Here is a 20,146-nt window from a genome sequence, read left to right as displayed (position 1 = left end):
ACATAACATAACCATTTGTATAAATATTTGTTTCAGTAATTTCAAATGTTAAATAACTTAAATTTTAATATAGTAATCATTTAGAAAACTTTTACTTTTTAAAATTAATCATCTACAACATTAAACTCTATTTTAATTATAGAAAGAAATCTTCATGATCCCCGACTCAAATTTAAGTTTTATTCGACAATTATAACTAGAATGCTATGGCACAAACTTCATTACGTTAAACTGCATAAGATAAGAGCATGCCTATGTGCCACTTTATCGTTTTTGTTGAAAATAACATATATAGGTGCCATAGCAGTTCATTTCTATAAGTTAACATAGAAGGAGACAAAAGATCTATGTTTATTTCTCTTTTGATAAACAATAATTTACAGAAGTTAAAATTCGACCGATGGAATCTTCACGAGCTGCGAGGACGAAAAAAGTTTTGGGGACAAAAACCAAGTGCATGTGGAGTATTGTGGCCTTAATGATTAATTTAGCTTTTGTGCATGTATATAATAAATTTCAGTTCCTAGGAAATCAATATTGTATTGGACAAACTGCTTCAAATTCTGCATTTCCATAGGTTTTATCTATTAACACTTTAACAGGTATACTTAATTATTTCAGTTATTCCATTAGTATCTATATATACACGAAAAACTAAAATTTATGAAAAAGTCTTACCAATTATGTTACATCAATAAGACAATAATCGATTCCAGTAGTCAACTAAGTGCTAATTATATATCCGTTATGGTTTTACTTTTTGTAACACAACTTGTGTCATATAGTATAAATCTACGAGTGTTTTAGCCAGCTATCTATTCTTTATCGTACAAGAAAATAGCATAAAAATCGTTCAACTGTGGTAAGTGGTAAAAATACTTCTTATATCCATACAAATTTGTTTTAGGACTAAAATATAGAATGTTGCTAAGAATCATGTACAGCTCTTGTGGAACAAAAACGGACTCTTGCATAAACGTAACTAAGACAGACTGTGAACTAAATATGCAACATTTAGTCGAGTCACAAGGTAGATAAATGAGATGTCCAACTAGGTGAGGTCAAGGAGAATAACACTAGTTGACTTTCCTAGTTTATGGCTCTCCTCCATCGGAAAACTGGATGGTATCACCCCCGAGAACTCTTGATTAAAAAATGTAATGACCAACGCATACTTTCTTTAAAACCAGACAATATTGTATGGAGTATGAAAAAGTGTAACGCTGAGAAATTAATTCTTGACATTATCCCGACAATTTGCTAAAATCATATAATCTTTCATAGAAAGAAAAAAACGGCTGAAATGCGCTTTTGACTTGAAATATGGATAACTGAAGTCTGAATGCGATCAAAAAGTCATAATTACGGTTATGATATACATAATAAAGACATGTAACATTATATCTTGTGGAAAAAAAAGGAAGAGTGAATATGAGGTAGAGATATAACTTTCGAAGAGTGATAAATATATGTGGTAAGATGCTATAAGATAAATTAAATAGCGTGTTACATAACGTGACATCGGAATATAATAAGATGCTAAAATAAAATGTGTTATTGATAAAATAACATAATACATGCTTAAATAACGTGTGAAATCAACTGTTAACCTACATAGGATTTCACATACAAAATAGAAAAGATGTGGATATATTTTAACAGATAAAATTATTTACATGTTTTTTTGGCGAAGACAAAGTATCTACATATCAAAGATAGATTATTCTGACTTTATCTTATAAGAAGATTCTCAAACATATATAGTTTGAAAAATAATTTGAAAATGCTATCAATGCTAATTATTCTCTTCTAATTCTGATTTGCCAAGTTCACCAAAAAAAAAAAAAAAAATTGATTTGATTCTTGGTCCTTGGACCGGAGCCAATGCCTATAACTTCTAGACAATGACTTTTTGCGGTCCTTTATCTATTGTAACCCAAAAAAGTAACAATTTTCTAATCAAAATTTCGGTCAAAATAGGCTTAGATATTTAGATTTTCTTCCATAGATACAAGAGACGAGAGTATCACGTGGTCGTGTTAGCTTTTTGTATTATTTTCTCATTAGTTGAAGAGAAATATATACTTGTTTTCTTTGCAATTTGATTACATTTGAGTTTCTTTTTTGTCAACTTTGTATATTTAAGTTCGTGTTCACATATTTATATCAGTAGTATATATATGTATGACATCCTCTTCCTGCATTTGCTCCCTATATTCCTCATTATTATTAGTCATGGGGGGAGAGAAGAAGTTTTGCAAGTCGTGGAGCGACATGAAGAAACACTTAAACGACACCATTTCCAAGAGCTTCGCCGGTCGTTTCTTCAAGCTAGAAGCAAGAAAAACAACTTTCACAACTGAACTCCGAGCTGCGACCGCCACATTCCTCACCATGGCTTACATCATTACCGTCAACGCCAATATTTTAGCCGACTCCGGTGCCACATGCTCCTTCAACGACTGTTCTACCGTGGCCGGTTCTTCACCACCAGGGCCAGAATGCGTCCTTGGTTCTAACCCTGGCTACGAAGAATGTATTTCCAGGGTTAAAAAGGACCTTGTTGTAGCTACTTCTTTATCAGCCATGGTTGGTTCATTAGCAATGGGTTTGTTAGCTAATCTCCCTTTTGGACTTGCTCCCGGTATGGGAGCCAACGCTTACATCGCGTACAACGTAGTTGGCTTTCGTGGCTCCGGTTCAATCTCTTACCATACCGCGATGGCCATCGTGCTTCTTGAAGGATGTGCGTTTCTCGCAGTGTCCGCTTTAGGACTCCGTGGGAAGCTAGCTCGTCTCATCCCTCAAACGGTGAGACTAGCATGCGCGGTTGGTATAGGAATGTTCATCGCTTTTGTTGGTTTGCAAATGAACCAAGGCATTGGGCTCGTTGGACCGGATAAGTCAACGCTAGTAACGTTAACCGCGTGTGCGAAGATGGACCCCGTCACGGGAGCTTGTCTAGGAGGGAAAATGAAGAGTCCTACGTTTTGGTTAGCAGCTGTTGGGTTTCTCATAACGAGTTATGGTCTAATGAAGAACGTCAAAGGTAGTATGATTTACGGAATCGTGTTCGTTACGGCTGTTTCTTGGATTAGAGGCACTGAGGTCACAATCTTTCCACACACTCCTCTAGGAGACTCAAACTATAACTACTTCACAAAAATCGTTGACTTTCACAAGATCCAGTCAACGTTAGGAGCTATAAGCTTCACGGAGTTCAAAAACAGCGAGGTTTGGGTTGCGTTCGTTACACTCTTCTACGTTGACCTCCTCGGCACGACCGGAGTACTCTACACGATGGCTGAGATCGGAGGGTTCGTGGAGGACGGGAAGTTCGAAGGAGAATACATGGCTTATCTAGTCGACGCCGGCTCCTCCGTGGTGGGATCGGCGTTAGGGGTCACTACGACGGCGACTTTCGTGGAGTCATCGGCGGGGCTGAAAGAAGGAGGGAGGACGGGGCTAACGGCCGTTATCGTCGGATTTTATTTCTTGGCGTCGATGTTTTTGACGCCGTTAGTTACTAACGTGCCGAGGTGGGCGGTTGGGCCGTCGCTGGTGATGGTTGGTGTGATGATGATGGGAGTTGTGAAAGATATCAGATGGGGAGAGACTAAAGAAGCTGTTACGGCCTTTGTGACGATCTTGCTTATGCCGTTGACTTATTCTATTGCTAATGGGATTATTGCTGGTATTGGTATATATCTTGCTTTAAGCATGTACGATGTCGTTTTGGGAGTTGTGAAGTGGCTTAATGGGGTTAGGAAACGGGTTATGAGAGAGCATAATCAAGTTTCATCAGTCGCTACCGTCGAGATCGTTTGATTATTGACGATATCACAAAACCGGTTTTAGTGGTGTGTGTGAGTGTACACCGGAAGTGGTGGAACTTTTCACATGGTCGGTCGCTGGCTGACCATGCAAAGACCCGTCATGATTGCTCGGTGGTTTTTTTTCTTTGTTTTACTATTTTTTTTTTTGGTAATTTAGTTTGCGTAGGCGAGCGTAGTGAAGTAACATTGGATGCATCAGCTGCCATGAACGTGTGTTCGATAATTCATGGCTGCTTGTGCATGCATTGTTTGTACTTTGTAGGGTTTAATGTTTCAACTAAATGGCTTCTTTTGTTTGTAGCCAATATTTCAATCAAAGACGTTTGGATCCTAAATCGCATTCTGGTTTCTTCTGAATTTGGTATTATGATAATTTACCTTAATAGGATTTAATTTTGAATCTACTTCATTAAGTAAACTGGGTTTAATTATAAATTTAAGAGGATTCAACCCTTGGCTAAAAAACTTTTTGGGGGCTTTATTGTACAATTGGCTGTTTGCAAATGTCATTAGGCATGGACATGTTCATGGGCCTGGACATACTCCTTTACTCTTTTGGATTGGCTTCTTCATACTTATTAACTTACAATGCCTTCTCAGTTTCTCACCTACACAAAAGATTTTAACAAAATTTTAATAATGCGTATTTCATTTTTATTATGGTTTTGGTTTTGGTTTAGGTTTTTTTTTTTTTTTTTTTTTGAATAAATGTTAAATTATATTCAAAGAAAAATAACGTTTTACATCAGCGTTTGTTTAAAAAGACTGTAAATTATATAAAATTTCTGTTTATCCCTGTTGAAAAACTCTCTCATCAAAACCGTGTAGCGAGCCAAAGTTGCAGACCCTGAGCATAACGTCGATCACCCATCCTCTCAATAGCCAGTAGTTGTGCTCTTATCTGCTTATCAATCCAGCCTATAAGAGTTATCGGAGAAGCAGGAGTCTCCCCATGGCGCCTAGCGTTTCGCTCGCGCCATACAGAGTAGACCGTGAGTTGAAAAGCGTATCGAATTAAAAACCCAGTCACCCGATCAGTCTGAATGCCAGAGATAATGTCAAGAAGCTGTAACCAGGATGTAGTGAAGCGAGTCTTATAAAGTGGTTTCGCTATTCCAGACCAAACTTCAGCAGTATAGGGACATGAGAAAAACAAGTGATCTCTCGTCTCTACCGGAACAGAACAGAAAACACAGCTCACATTACAACCGTTTCTCCAAGTGATCATTCGGTCCCCTGTCGACAAACGATTATGTACTGCTAGCCATGTGCAGAAAGAGAATTTCAGAGTTGCATGAACAAACCAAACACCCTTGTGCCAAGCTACCTGATTTGAAATTGTTCGTATATGATTCCAGGTATCCCTTGTTGAAAATGTGGCCTTATAGACATCGCCTTTACCACGCCATAGAGCTCGATCTGTCTGGGAAGGAGTTCGAGATTCATACGCTTGATGAAGAACATCTTCAATGTCACTTAAGAAAGGGATGCGGTGTATCCTTCGCCGTCGATGGTGCCATGCGTCCTGGAGAGTCATATTTTCCCGTATACCCAAATCAATCATGCCTCTTGAACCAACTTTTTCCAGCAAATACCCGTGGTCTGACCAGTTATCATACCAGAAGGACGTAGTAGCACCATTATTCACTTCCACCTTAACAAACGTTTTAGCCAAGTCTCTGTATTTTAAAAGTCTTTTCCACATCCAAGAGCCTGAAAGTGATGCAGGCTGGACCGACCAGAAACAACCACCCTTAAACAGATTCCTCTTTGACCATTGAACCTATAATGATTCCCCAGCAGAGACCAAACGCCAGACCAATTTTAAGCAGCTTACATCATTTGTCTGTTTTAAGGACCTTAGCCCTAATCCACCTTCACTCTTCGGTTGACACACCGCTGACCAAGATAACTTTGCCTTATTTTTATTCAAACTCGGACCAGACCATAAGAAAGCAGAACATATACTGTCCAGCTCTGCAATGCTTTCCCATGGGAGTCTAAAAGCACTCATCCAAAAACTGGCTATACTCCATAGCACCGACCTTATGAGATCAAGACGACCTGCGAAAGAGAGATTACGTGCTGTCCACGTTTTGACTCTATTTCTGATTTGGTCTAGTAAAGGGGAAAGATTGGCGGTACTGATGTTGTCGCATCCTCCAACCGTTATCGTCGCACCAACCACAAGTGGAGAATTGTTTTCACGGAGAAAACATCTTTGGAGACTGTTAAAAAATGACAATGCTCTATTGGTTTGATTATTTTAGGTTCTCTACTTTTTCATACTTGCTTAGACAAGGGTTTAGGAGCTTCCAGGTAACAACCTATTTTGCACTGTTCGTATTTCTGGTATCCTAGCTTCCACTTTGTTCTTCAGTATATGATTTATATCTACATTTACCCACTCACCAGATGTTGTTGGCAAGATATCCTCATCTCGAACATCTGAAAACAAAGATCAAAACCACCCTTCAAGACAACCTTCAATTTAACACTGACTTGCATTTTAGAAAGGTTAGCTTAAATTTCTATCAAAATATCAGTTTCAATGTTTAGTCATAAATTTATATTCCAATCTCTTATTCTCTTCATCTAAAATTCTATATTGTCCCATAAATTTTAAACGGCCAAATTCTGCTACTATAATGGCTGACTGGCTGGTTCCTTAATATGTATATTTCATGTGTCTGTATTCTTACTCAAATTATTGTTATGATTTGAGGAAAGTTCTAATGTCTCTGAAGCATTTTTTTCTTTAGATCACGTAAATGATTTGCTCATTGCACTATTTATTTTTAAATCCCATTATCGCCTTTAAAATCCCAATAAATTAGCTCACATTTATATCAAAAAATCAAATTCAATGTATAGTCATAAATTTATATTCCAATCTCTTATTTCTCTTTATATAAAATTCTAAATTATCCTACTTTTAAATGGCCAAATTCTGCTACTATAATGGTTGACTGGCTGGTTCCTTAATATGTATATTTCATGTGATTTTATTCTATTTCGTACTCAAATTATTGTTATGATTCGAGGAAAGTTCTAATGTCTCTGAAGCATTTTTCCTTTAGATCACGTAAATGATTTGCTCATTGCACAATTCATTTTTAAATGAAAATGGAGGATTTAAGATCTCAGACAAGGAACTGAAGTTTATGCAAAAATGTAAAGTAGTAGTCTGGACTGGTGGTTAGGTGGAGGAGAAAACCTTTACGGAATGACCAAACAATCAAATAAAAAATTTAGTTACTCTTATTTTCTCCTTTAAGCTTTTTTCCTATTGCCATATTGAGTAAGCTGTAATAACATTTTCTATTTTATCTCAATGAGTTTAAAAGATTAATTAAGGTATGGAGACATCATGAGCCTACGTGCATGTACACTACGACGTATTCATAAAGTCAAAACAATGTAACTTAGCCTATGATATATATCACACAATGGTATAATTGTGTTAGAAAATGATTTTTTGAGTTTAAATTTAATTATAGATTCTTTTATTTATATATTATTCTAATTTGGATATTTGTTAAAATTACTACGGATAGAGAGACCTAAAGCTTAAAATAGATGATCATATCTCTATTATATATATGTCAAAGGAAGACATTAGAGAAACAACGTTAGACGAGGTGATTTGTAATTGATTTTAGTTAACTTGTGATATGGGACTTAAATTTCAACTTTCGCTTATGTCTTTACATAACAACTAAATAAAGATGATGAGGATTTGCCTTAAACAATGTCAAAGTGAATAAAATCACCAAAATATAATCTTTATTTTATTTTGTTTTTGAATTAAAGCCACTAAATAGGCTTTGAAGTTTGAAGGATTCATATCATTTTCCGTCTTTGTGTTGACAGGACAAAAAAGGTGTTTTTGATGTTAGGGGTTACCAACAATTAAAAGGAAAATAAACTACACATTATCTGAATCTGAGGATGAAAAATGTGCAACATTAAGAAATATAATATTTATTTTATTTCTCCAAACTTCATCATCTTTAATAAAAGATTATTCATGGGATAAATTCAAAACTCAAATGATGGTAGATCTCAGCTATTTCTGTAAGGCCACAACGGAAACAACGTCCAAACAAGTTATTAAGTGACATGTATTGATATGACTATATGAGTCTATCTTCTATAATTTTTAGTTGACAAATTACGTCTTGACCCAACAGAAAATTCAAAGTTGATGATCATTTACCCATACAGCTTACATCAAACATGTTACTATTCTCGAAGTTGTTTAAATATTGATTGACCATTTTAATGTTAAATATCATTTCAATGTTTACAAATACATTGCATAAATCATATAATTTGTAATCACAAAATTTGCCAAGAATGTATTGCAATGTGGTTACATCACAAAACAACATGTCCTAGAAGAGAATCAGTCTAAGCTTTTAAACATTTTGTTATTCAAAAAAGTAAACATGATTAATAAAATCCAATATACATGAGGGTGTAGTTTAATAACTTTTTTTTTTAATCGCCAACTGTTTTCATTAAATATCTTAAAAGGATTACATGGTAAATAGGAGCCTAATTACAAGATATAAAAGCCCAATTAACCCAAAAGTATTATAAGCAGAGAAACAAAATGAATGGGTCAATAAGGGACATGTGTATAACATGTGTTTGCGTGCACGTTAAAGGGGAATTGCGACGACCGATCCACGTCACTACCACCGCCTTTCTGCCGGAGCTGAAACTCTGACCACATCCAAATTTCCGGCAAGTATAGCAGTTTGTCAACAATATGGTCTGTCAAATTTCAGCTTGTAACTCCAAAATTCACCAAATCTTTTTGCAGCTTTCTCCGAGTATGAAAGAAACAGAGAAACTTGAATTTTCAGATTTGTTAAGCCCCGGAATACGCGAGAAGGTGAGATGTCAGATCAGTCGCAAAACACGCTCTCCTAATCCGTTCTTCACCAGCCACCGAATTCCTTTCTTCACGATTCACAAACCCAAGGAGAAACCGCCATCCATAGCCGATCTAACGGCCCCAATAAGTTATGAAGATTTACACCCCTCATGAATGGAATCGAGCAATTTGACAATCCAGAAGCTTCGTCCACTACTCAGCTTTGCCTCCTTAAACCATAAGGAGATCTATGAGGTTCTGCAACAAGAAGAGAAAACTAAAGAAATAGCCACCAAAGTTATGATACACTCGCACTTAGCCGAGAAATATAACCGGACTTAGCCGGAGACAAAAAGCCAACGATAAGTTTCGTTGGAAAATGAGAACGAAAGCTTTCTCTCTCTGAAAGATTTGAGAGAGAGAAGAGAGAGAAAGCGTTCCAAAGAGGGGGTGTAGTTTAATTACTTAAGATACATACTCTTCCCCCAAAAATTAATATCATTTTTATCAATAATAAAAACCAATTAAAAAAATAAAATACAGAAAGATGAAAATCTAACAGTAAAAAAAAATTGCCAATAAAACAAATATGAAGATAAGCCCGTGCGGAACAACTCCTAATATATTATAAAAGTAGCAATTTACGGGAAATGTAAATGGTTACAACATATCTCTTCGATTGATCCCACCAGAGTCAACCCGCGTAGTAAGAATTGTCTAATATTAAACCAGCAATTCACAAAGATTATCTAGTATTAAATAAGTGCTAGTATGTGATAACGTGAAAGATCGAGGCCAGAGAGCATCTATATCTATATATAATTAAAGCAAACTGCTTATATATATCTTGTTTGAACCTAGTCTTCTCTCAATCTCTTGTTTTCAAGCTGAAATATTCCAACGATCGATGTGTTCTTCACACAGAGAATCTTTATACTAATAAACAGGTATGGTTTAAAAATAACTTTTGTAAATTAATATTTGAAACATTAATAAGCACAACATATTGATTTTGGATTGTTATTCATCATGAGCTAATTTTGCATTTGGCCACCAATATGGTTGTGTGTTTTCAATTCTTTTTCACATTTTGGAGGCAATAATGGTTTTTTATATTTTCTTATATATGCAGGTAAGGAAAAGATGGATTGTCTGCCCAACGACGCTAAACAAGAGAAGATTATTCTAGGGTCCTCATCAGGCGCCATCTATGGGGTATATATATATTCATTCATCTTATTAAAAAGGTTTTACGTTCAACAAATCAACGACTTGTTTTTAATTCATCAGAAGCGTACTTTTGGGATTCACCTTATTGCATCTTCAAGATCCCTAATTTCTATATACTATGCATTATAAAAGTTAAAAATTTAAGTTATAGGGTTTAAAGTACAGGGTTTGGAGTATAGGTTTATGATTTGGGGTTAAGCTTTGAATTTATGATTTATGAATTAATTTCTAAGATTTAGAGTTTATGATTTAGGTTTTGAAGTTTAGTTAAGGGTTTGGAGTTAAATTTTGAAAATTTTGATTTTCTTAATTAGCGACTGATATGTGACTTCTTAGCGACATTTACTATGAGTCCCATATTAGTCGCTAAATAGTGTCACTAAATCGGTGACTATTTAGCGACTACATATTTTGGTATACAATATAGTCATAAAATAGTGGCTAAATTACAACTAAACTAGCGACTACGATATGTAGTCGTAAAAAAACGACTGATATACGACCAAATATATATAGTCGTAAAATAGTTGCTAAATAGTTGCTACATAGTCGCCAAAAATGACGACTACATATATAGTCGCCAACTGTAGTCGTAAATCCATGTTTTCTTGTAGTGAACCACAATGCATATGGCTATCAACCCACAGTAGTTGCCATAGGCCCTTACTATCGTGGAAATCAACAACTAAATTGGATTGAAGAGCAAAAAAGAAAAATTTAAGAAATTATTTATAAAGAATACAGGAAGTGGTGTGAACGAAGAGGCACTATATAAAGCATTGGCACTCAAGAAAAACGACATTAAAAAATCATATTTAGATCTTTCTGGAGCGGTGTCAAAAAAAAGAAAGAAAAAAAAGATCCTTCTGGATCTTCATATGATTATGATCAAGATGCTCGTGATAATGAAGCTCTAATCAAAATGATGGTTCTTGATGGTTGTTTTCTTCTCGTATTGTTCCTAACTAATGCAGGAAAAATCCCAAAGGAAAATGCAATTTTTAGTATGCCTTGGGCTCTTCCATCTATTAGGAGAGATCTTCTTCTTCTAGGAAATCAAATTCCACTGGTTGTTCTACAGACTCTACTAGACACAGCAATTTTTTTGCAGCCAAGTGATTTACAAGAAATCGCTCTTAAGTTCTTCAACGGTTGCTTTAAAGTTGGAGAACAATCTTTGGTAAAGAAACACCCCAAATTTGAAGCAAAGCATCTTCTTGATCTGATCCGTCAGACTTTGATTCTCATTCAACCTCACGCTGAAGGAGACAAAAATGCTGCCATTCTCATTCAACCTCCTCAAACTACTAGTGTTACAACTCCAGCTGAAGGAGACAACAATGCTGCCATTCTCAGTCAACCTCCTCAAACTACTAGTGGTACAATTCCAGCTGAAGGAGACAACAATGCTGCCATTCTCAATCAACCTCCTCAAACTACTAGTGTTACAATTCCAGCTGAAGGAGACAACAATGCTTCCATTGCACGTCAGACTAGGTTAACATTGCCAGTGAACAAGCTTCGTAGCCGTGGCGTTAAATTTGAGGTCAAGAAGGGTGCACGGACATTATTGGATATAAGTTTCAAAAATGGCGTACTTCAAATTCCAGAAATAATCCTGGATGATTTTATTAGCGTTTTTTTGTTAAATTGCATTGCATTTGAGCAGTTCCATGCAAATTCAACAACCGAGATAACAAGCTACGCTATGTTCATGGGCTGCCTTATTAACAGTGAGAGAGATGCAGCATATCTTGCTGAGAAAGGGATCATACAGAATTATCTCGGAACAGATCAAGATGATGTGTCTCGATTTTTCAAGAGAATCTTAAATGATTATGTGTTTGATGACGAAAATAGCTACTTGGCAGATGTAATCAAGGATGTAGACGAGTATTCTTCGAATGGTTGTAATGTGAGGTGGGCAAGTTTCAAGCAAACTTACGTGGGTTCTCTATGGATTGCTTTATCAAAGTTAGCCGCTTTAGCTATTCTTTTGCTTACGATAGCTCAAGTGGTCTTGGCAGCTATTGCTTTAAAAAGCGGCAACAAACAAGGTTGATTATCGTTCTTGGATTTTGTGTTGTCATGTTGTTTAATTGTTGTGTGTGTTCCATGCAGCGCATCTTGACTAGCTCGTGTATGGACTATTACGTGTATGATTCGATGGGTCTGTTTCTTGTAACTTTCCATTTGTTTTCAAGTTCTCTTCTTAATTCACGTCTGGTAATTGGGAATGGTTTTGTAACTTATGTTTATGATTCAAAGCCCTCTGTAGCTTCTAGCATTTTAATTATAAACTTGGGTTTGCAAGAGTACATTTGATTTTTATAAAAAGAGTCGTGAGAGAAGTTCTCCAATATATATTTCTTTCGACATTCAACTTTAATGAATCAAGAATTTAACTATTTAAGCTAAACGCCCTTCAATTCACATAATACTAGGGAGGTACCCGCGCCTAAAGCGCGGTATTAAGATTTTAATAATAATTGTTTTGTTACTTTATGATATGTTATTTTTCTAAACTAATTTTTTAAAACTTTATAATATTTTATTGGATTATAAATACATTTTTGTATTTGCATATATAGTAAAAGACTTATTTCACTAAAGAAAAATAATTTTCTAAATGTGAATTACTAATTGAGTCTTTTAAATAAACTTCTAAACTGTAGTAAACAGCTATTGAGATTCAATAAGTAATACCAAATTTTGTAAGAGCGTAAGCAATTTCCAAAAGTTCGATATTAGAATGTATTATCTAAATTACAAAATAAAGTTTAGAGTAACGGAAAGTTGGATTTGAGTAGCGGTTAATACAAAAACTAAAATATAGAGTCCTTCAAATAGAAGAAAAAGAGACAGCCAACATCCCATTCTTTACATTTGAGTTACTGAGCTTTAACCTTGTTGGTTCATCACATGTTTTATATAATAACGCCCAGCAAATTCAGTCCTGCAAATATATAAATTCTTTTAAGAAATTTGACTTTAACATCATACAGAACTTGATTTCATAAAAATAATTACATCTTACATAGCCTGATGATGCTCCAGTCCTTCGTACTCTGGTTTTATGAAGATCTTCGAAGAGTTTAAGGTATTTTCAAGACATGGTGAACCTATGGACATTTAGAATTTTAGGTAATTTTATTGATTACCTTATGATAATTAAAACTTACGTTACATACCTTCATATTCTCCAACCCTCATAAACCGCATTACACAGAATACAGGTTCGGATTTGTATATGAGATGGCACCCGCTTGATTGCCATATGGTCCTGAATTCAGTAGCGTGGTTGTCTTTGAGACGACACTTCACAGTCTCACACCTACATGTTTATCAACTCAATTAAAATGTTGACAGAAACTAATTTGAATTGTAACAATCATAAAGGGAAATTAAATATCTAGTACCTGCCATTCAACAATGTGAGAACAACTTCATTAATATCAATGATACTCCCAGGCCGTCTTCTATCTTCAACATCCATTATACACACACAAACATCTAATTTGGGAAAATAGAGAATATAGGTTTTCAAAGTGTTGCTAATCTATTATTGGTAAAGTGTTATTATTCCTTTTTTATGTGAAGAACCAATACACAAAGTTTCATAAATCCTAAAATTAAGAATCTACTTTTCAAACACAAAGATACCAATTAACTATATAGACGGATTGTTTCAAACTAATATAATCAATTTAAAAAATACTTACCGAAAGTTATGGGATGATATATTCTTCCATGTTTTATGTCATCCAAATCCTCGAACCTAAAGTAATTCTTAGGACTCAATGATTCGAGCAGCGTCATTGTGGTTTGACCCGTAAATTTAATCTGATAGGGGTGATGAGTATTCATATCCTCCAGGGTTGGATAGATCACTTTGAAATTTCTAATATTGTACCACTCACCATCGTATATATATTTCGGGAGGTTAGCGAGTGTATCGTTCAAATAAGGAGCTTCAATAGTGTCACCCTTCACAGTTTAACAAAAAATTTGTAAGAAGTCTTTTATAAAACAACTGTTAGAACTCAAAATTTAAGTAAATATCATTCAGATAATGACTCTAACCTTTTGATCCACAAGAAGCAGAACTCGTTTTTTGAAGAACTCTCTGACTGTCCAAGAGTGTAAGACCTTGACATTGATACACCAATTAGTTCTTTCTCGAACCAGATCAGCAATATAATCGAATTTCATGATTCTCTCTAATTAGGTTTTGCTTGATTCTTCAATGTTAACGAAAACAAAAAGGGGATTTTTAATTTGTAAGAATACAAAGAGTCACGACTAAACGTTGCGTCTCAATCTTTTTAGTTTCTCGCTTTAGTCTGATTATTTTAAATTATAATATTATATAAATAAACACAGTTTTAATATAAGGTTCATCACATTTTTTAAGTAGAAAATATAATTTATGTTAACGTGTTTAAGATGTTTATACGTACTCAATTTTCAAAACTTAACACTTGGATATTAATATGTTTTTCCGTACTCATTTTTAAAAACTTAACACTTGTATATTGATATTTTAAAAATATGAGCATTCTTGACCATAGTAACAATAATCCAGTATTGAAATTTGAAGATTCGAAAGTAAAGGTGAATAATTTAAAACATAGAGACGTAGACATAATAAAAAAAAACACATGTTGATGTATTTTTTGGCTTTGTTCTTGGTGGGAGATGACTTCCAGGTATTCTTACAACAATTCAATCATTTTTTTGTGCGTGCTCTCTTCCTGGTGTTCCTATAACACAAATCATAAATTAAAAATATATCTTCGGAACATTAATATAAGAAACTAACAATAAAGTGTAACATACGATCGTCTAAATATTTCAACTTCTGGAATCTCCGGGTTAAGTCTAACTTGAGTACATATAGTGTTGGATACAGACCTCCTTCCTACAACACATTTGATTTAGAATTCTGATTAGTTATGTATTATCAAATATAATTTAAAACATTCTAAACGAATGAATAGAGTATGTACCTTGGAAGACATCAATTACACCCCATCGAATAACACATATAAGGCTTTCACCTATAGAATCTTTGTAAGTCTTATAGAAATCGTCAGCCGCTATTCCGGTTAACTCACACCGCAAAAGCATACCACTAAATAAAAATATTTAAAATATCAAACGTTAATATATTTAAGGAGTGTCCATTGGATAATATGTTTAAAACCAAATACCTGGAGTCACGAAGGTCAAAGGAAATTCTATGGTACATAGAGTACTCTAGTGTTTCGTTCCCTTTTGGAGAAGAAACTTGCTTCTTGTACTCTTCTTCTTCAGTCTCAGCATCTTCACTTGTTTCAGAATCATATTCGTCGTCTTCAGTATCATCTGTGTCATCCTCATAATCGCCTTTACTATCTTCTTTGTCTACATACAAAATTTCATAAAAGCCTTCATCTTCTTTACCTTCCTCTTCTTCACAATAATCCTCATCAGAACAATTTCCGTCATCGTATTCATTTTCGGATACATCAGAGTCGTCATCATCCGAGTCAGTGTCATCTAAATCATCCACATCGTTTGCAAAAGTATCTCGGCAGCACATCTTTAGCAACTTACGAATATGATCACTTTGTGATCTAACCTCATACTTTTTGCCATCATTCGGACCCATCGAGTCTTTTTTATCATTCCAAGTATCCATTTTACCAACATTGGTAACTTCTCCAATGACATCTTAAAATATAAGACGCAAACTCATATCAAAATAATATATAATATATAAAGATACCAATTATGAAAGTTTCTAAAGTAGATAAATAAAATAACTCACCGATCATGTAATCATCACAATAAGAACCATTTAATATTCGATTATAATCGATGAATTCAAAATATTCTTCACCTCCAACAATCGAAGTCTTACTAATCTTGGTCTTATACAAAATAATAATCTTGTATCGATGCGTGGTAGCTCTGCATGACCCATATTGATCGACAACTTTAAAATTTTCAAGCTCAATCAATCGCCAAGATGAAATTTGGACACAAATCTGTCATAAACATCACCACGAAAACTACACTGGATCTTTATACCCTATTTAAATAAAACAAATATAATTAAATTTCTATCAAAATTTGGAAAACCTGATTACCTAACAATTTAAACAATTAGCAAACCTGATTATCACTTAGGACCATCTCTAGGGTTGAACCAAGACGAAGAGTTTTTTCTTCCCATAAACACAAAATCCTAACACGAATTTTCCATTCGTATTTTGAAGGATTCAAACGTGAAACACGATCAGTCGGACAATTCGTAGCCATAATTTAACCTGCACTAAACTAAATCAATTATTATATACAAATTATGATTTTGAAACATAACTAAAGAATTATGTGTCGAAAGTTTTAAAGAACCTTGGAATATTGAAGAGTTTTGGATATTGTACTTAAGATCTGTCAAACGTCTCTGTATATATATAACCTTAGAAATTAGTATATTTTCCTAAATACTAAAATAAAATATTATGAGATTCGTGTATTTATAATTAATAATAGATATATGCAAATATATCACATATATATCTATTATAAATTTTTATTTACTTATTTAGACAATATTTACTTGCATCATAATCTTTATATTATGTAAAATCTAATTAATATATTTCATTTCCAAAATATAATTATTTTCATGTTTATCACTTTAAGTTTTCAATAATTATTATCATTCAGATAATGATCCGTATGAAAAAAATATATATAACATATTATAAAGATATATATGTCATTCATCTGATTATATAAATGGCATGCATCTGTCATTCATGAAAGGTACTCTGTCAAAAGTATCTTTAAAAGACATATTTGAACATAAATTAAAAATCCCATAAGAGTTATTCGCATAATATGCCAAAATATAGGTCTAATATTAAAACAACAAACAGCTTAACTTAATTCAATAGTAAGTAAACGAAAGTTTTTTACGAAATTTAGGAATAGGCGAACAAATCTTAACATTAGATCGAATCATTAGAATCACTCTCATCTTCTTCTGAGCCGTTGTAATCTTCATCGTCTGATGATTCATGGAAACAAAGACTGCGAAAGATAAAGGAACATAATAACTAAAACATCTTATAATAAAGATTCCATATTAATAATCTGTCATAGTATAGGAAATTTAAGAACTTACAGTGCAGGATCTGTAGTGAATGCTCTTGCTTCGTTACCAAGTAAAAATTTAGAACATCTTATTTGAGACATTAGACAACGCCGACCTTTTAAAAAAAATAAGTAAGTTCCAAATCTTTAATTTGATATATTGGCTTATCTAAAACAAATGCTTATATATTGCTTAATACCTCCAAAGACAGAGCAAAACGTAAGCACACACAATATTGGTTCACTGGCATAGGAAGGACTTGCAACATGTTGTTCTCATTTTTCACGAAATTCCGAACATGTATCACCGACGGCAATACATTCAACCTGTTCGTTACTTTGCATTAAAAAAAACAACAATTGACAACTTCAGTCTTAATAATTATGTACTATTTTCATTGGCAAAAATAAATCAAATGAGGTAGTACTTGTTTTTAAAATTTTAAAACTATAAACTTACTTGATGTCAATTACAGTAAAGGGAAGAACCTCTTTCAGACCATTGAATCCAACTTCATTTTCTAGGAAAACAATTTTACGACCTTACCTTACCCTTACCACCGTTCCACAAAAATCTGAAAAAATCAGAAAACTATGAATCTAAGGAAATAATGTTTTATAAAAACAGTAAGTTAAACAGTATATTTAAATTAATTTACCAACACAACAATTACTCTCATCTTCTGCAGCATTTTCCACTGTTAGTGCATCTATTAGATGAAAAAAATTGTCTCCACATCTAGGAGGGATCGGAGTGATGCGAGTTTGGCGAGTGATCAATATTTCGAAAGAATTGTTACAATTCCTGTAAATATTCTGATTTTCAACAACTTGGAACTTGTAAAGAAGAAACCATCTTCCTTCTTGCAACACGTCTATGTACTCAGCAAAGTAAAGCTGACTTCTGAATTTAGCTTCAATTCTTTTTCCCTAAATTATATGAAAAAACTAATTTCAGATTTAAACTTTAAGGAGATGATGGATATAAATGGATTGTTACCTTCTCATCAACCAAGATCAAACAAATGTAGGTAGGCTGCATTATAATGATTTCGGGTATCCACAGCCTCAGTACTTTAATAGCAACACTCAACCTATCTGTTGATGGATTCAAATCTTCTATGTATGCAACCATCTCCTTGTTTGGTACTTGGTTATTTTTTAGAAAGAAGAAAGGTGAGAGGTTAGACGTTAGAAAGAAGAAAGGAGAATAGGAAGAGTGATTGGAAGTTACGTAAAACAATTATGTCAATTTGGTAATGTCAGTTCGAAATTGTTTTAACCAATGCGAAGACTTTGAAAATAACAAAAAACTTTTTTATTTGGACTTGCATCCATACATGCATTCGTTCATATTCTCGGTTTGAATTTTGCTGTTGCTTGAATTAAAGTTGTTACTAATCGCATATACCATAATTTTTTCAACGATCTCAATTTCTATTGAAATAAAAATATGAGAAATATGACGATAACAGCTTTATATTGTCTTCCATATAATAGCTTTATGACGATAAGTATTTTATATGTATTGAGAAGACTGTATATCATACAAAACTCATTAAAGTGAAATAATTTCAAAAAGATGAAAGATAAATATAATAAATTTAAGACTACTGTTACATTTAAAGAAATTTCAAATTAATTTAACGAAACAAATATTATAGGAATATTGTATGGCGATTGAAATTGTCTTCTCCTTGATTTTCTCTTCCATATCATATCTCTAGGACACCAAACAAATGGTTTTGGAATTTCAGAATAAGTAATTCCTTTGGCTTGAGCAACTTGTGTATTGAATATAATCCATTCCGAGAATTTAGCTGTCGTAGCCATCAGACGATTCATACCATTATCCTCAGGACCATCTTCATTGTAGCATTCCCTAGGTGAAACCTGTTCAATATTTTAGTTAAAAGTAAATCAAAATTACCAAATAAAACATGTTTATATAACATTTTAAAAATAGATAAAACATGGTAGAATTTAAGTTACACATAAAATTACATAACACGATTTAAAAAAAGCGAAATACCCGTAAATCGAATCCATGGATATCTACGATCATAATAGTCCTGAAACATGGCAATCCAAGTTTAGACAAAACTACTATTTATTATTATAAACTATAAATAATTTTTAAAAGGAAAATACAATCATGATAAGAATTATAATTATAAGAAATTATACCTGATATTATTAAGTATCAAAGTCTCCTCCACAATACCTAAATCAAAAAATTATTATTATTCTATTATTATATATGAAACAACCAGACAAACAGGTAAATACAATTACTCTGTAGATCTGTAGTGAAACTAATATATAGTAAAATATAGTAATATATAATCTCTGGCTCGCAACCAATATAATTTTGAGATCATGACAAAAGAAACTAATGTAAATCATCATTCAAAATAGTAAAATGTTATACCCCTTTTTAAAGGTGAACCAACAATAACCGAAGCTTGGTGAGATTCGAATGTTGGTTCCCAAGAAAACACTACACGAACAGAAAAACACATTAAATTAGGTGAATAATACAAAACAGTAAGATTTGAAATTTTACTTTCCAAGTAACAGCTACACGAACATGAAAATAAAAGTGAATCATAAGAAACAGCAAAATCTGAATACAATTATTATATATGAAACAACCATAGAATCAGGTAAATACAATTAATCTGTAGATCCGTAGATTATTCATAAACACATTATAGGAACACCAATATAAATTTGAGATCATGACAAAAGAAACTAATGTAAATCATCATTCAAAATAGTAAAATATTATACCCTTTTTTAAAGGTGAACCAACAATAACCGAAGCTTGGTGAGTTTCGAATCTTGGTTCCCAAGAAACCACTACACAATCAGAAAAACACATTAAATTAGGTGAATAATACAAAACAGTAAGATTTGAAATTTTGCTTTCCAAGAAACAGCTACACGAACAGGAAAATAAAAGTGAATCATAAGAAACAACAAAATCAGAATACAAATTAGAAATTGAGAATATGAACGAATCTATAAAACTCAACAAAAAAAAAAC

The 20,146-nt window shown here is 33.5% G+C and overlaps 2 protein-coding genes and 1 long non-coding RNA gene across 3 annotated transcripts; 2 read left to right on the top strand and 1 right to left on the bottom strand.

Annotated features, from left to right (window-relative positions):
* Nucleotides 1-2,134: 2,134 nt before the first annotated feature.
* On the top strand, nt 2,135-4,171 carry LOC104724931 (adenine/guanine permease AZG2). Its single transcript, XM_010443504.3, has one exon. The coding sequence runs from the start codon at nt 2,185-2,187 to the stop codon at nt 3,826-3,828; it is 1,644 nt and encodes a 547-aa protein (XP_010441806.2). The 5' UTR covers nt 2,135-2,184; the 3' UTR covers nt 3,829-4,171.
* Nucleotides 4,172-10,876: 6,705 nt separating this feature from the next.
* Nucleotides 10,877-12,013, top strand: LOC104752099 (UPF0481 protein At3g47200-like). The gene has a single exon (XM_010474168.1). It carries the CDS (start codon nt 10,877-10,879, stop codon nt 12,011-12,013), a length of 1,137 nt encoding a protein of 378 aa, XP_010472470.1.
* Nucleotides 12,014-17,519: 5,506 nt separating this feature from the next.
* Nucleotides 17,520-18,316, bottom strand: LOC147948816 (uncharacterized). Its single transcript, XR_015573742.1, has 3 exons — nt 18,098-18,316; nt 17,757-18,027; nt 17,520-17,672 (listed from the first exon to the last, which is right to left on the bottom strand). It is a non-coding gene; the product is annotated as an uncharacterized LOC147948816 (long non-coding RNA).
* Between the last annotated feature and the right edge of the window lie 1,830 nt (nt 18,317-20,146).

The sequence above is a fragment of the Camelina sativa genome, chromosome 2, assembly GCF_030686135.1.
Source record: "Camelina sativa cultivar CO46 ecotype springtype chromosome 2, ASM3068613v1".
Taxonomy (NCBI): domain Eukaryota; kingdom Viridiplantae; phylum Streptophyta; class Magnoliopsida; order Brassicales; family Brassicaceae; genus Camelina; species Camelina sativa.
The sequence above is the reverse complement of the archived record's forward strand: the minus strand, read 5'-3'. Positions and strand labels throughout refer to the sequence as shown.

Coding starts and splice junctions, on each gene's coding strand:
- LOC104724931 (XM_010443504.3), top strand. CDS start 2,185: ATGACATCCTCTTCCTGCATTTGCTCCCTATATTCCTCATTATTATTA.
- LOC104752099 (XM_010474168.1), top strand. CDS start 10,877: ATGGTTCTTGATGGTTGTTTTCTTCTCGTATTGTTCCTAACTAATGCA.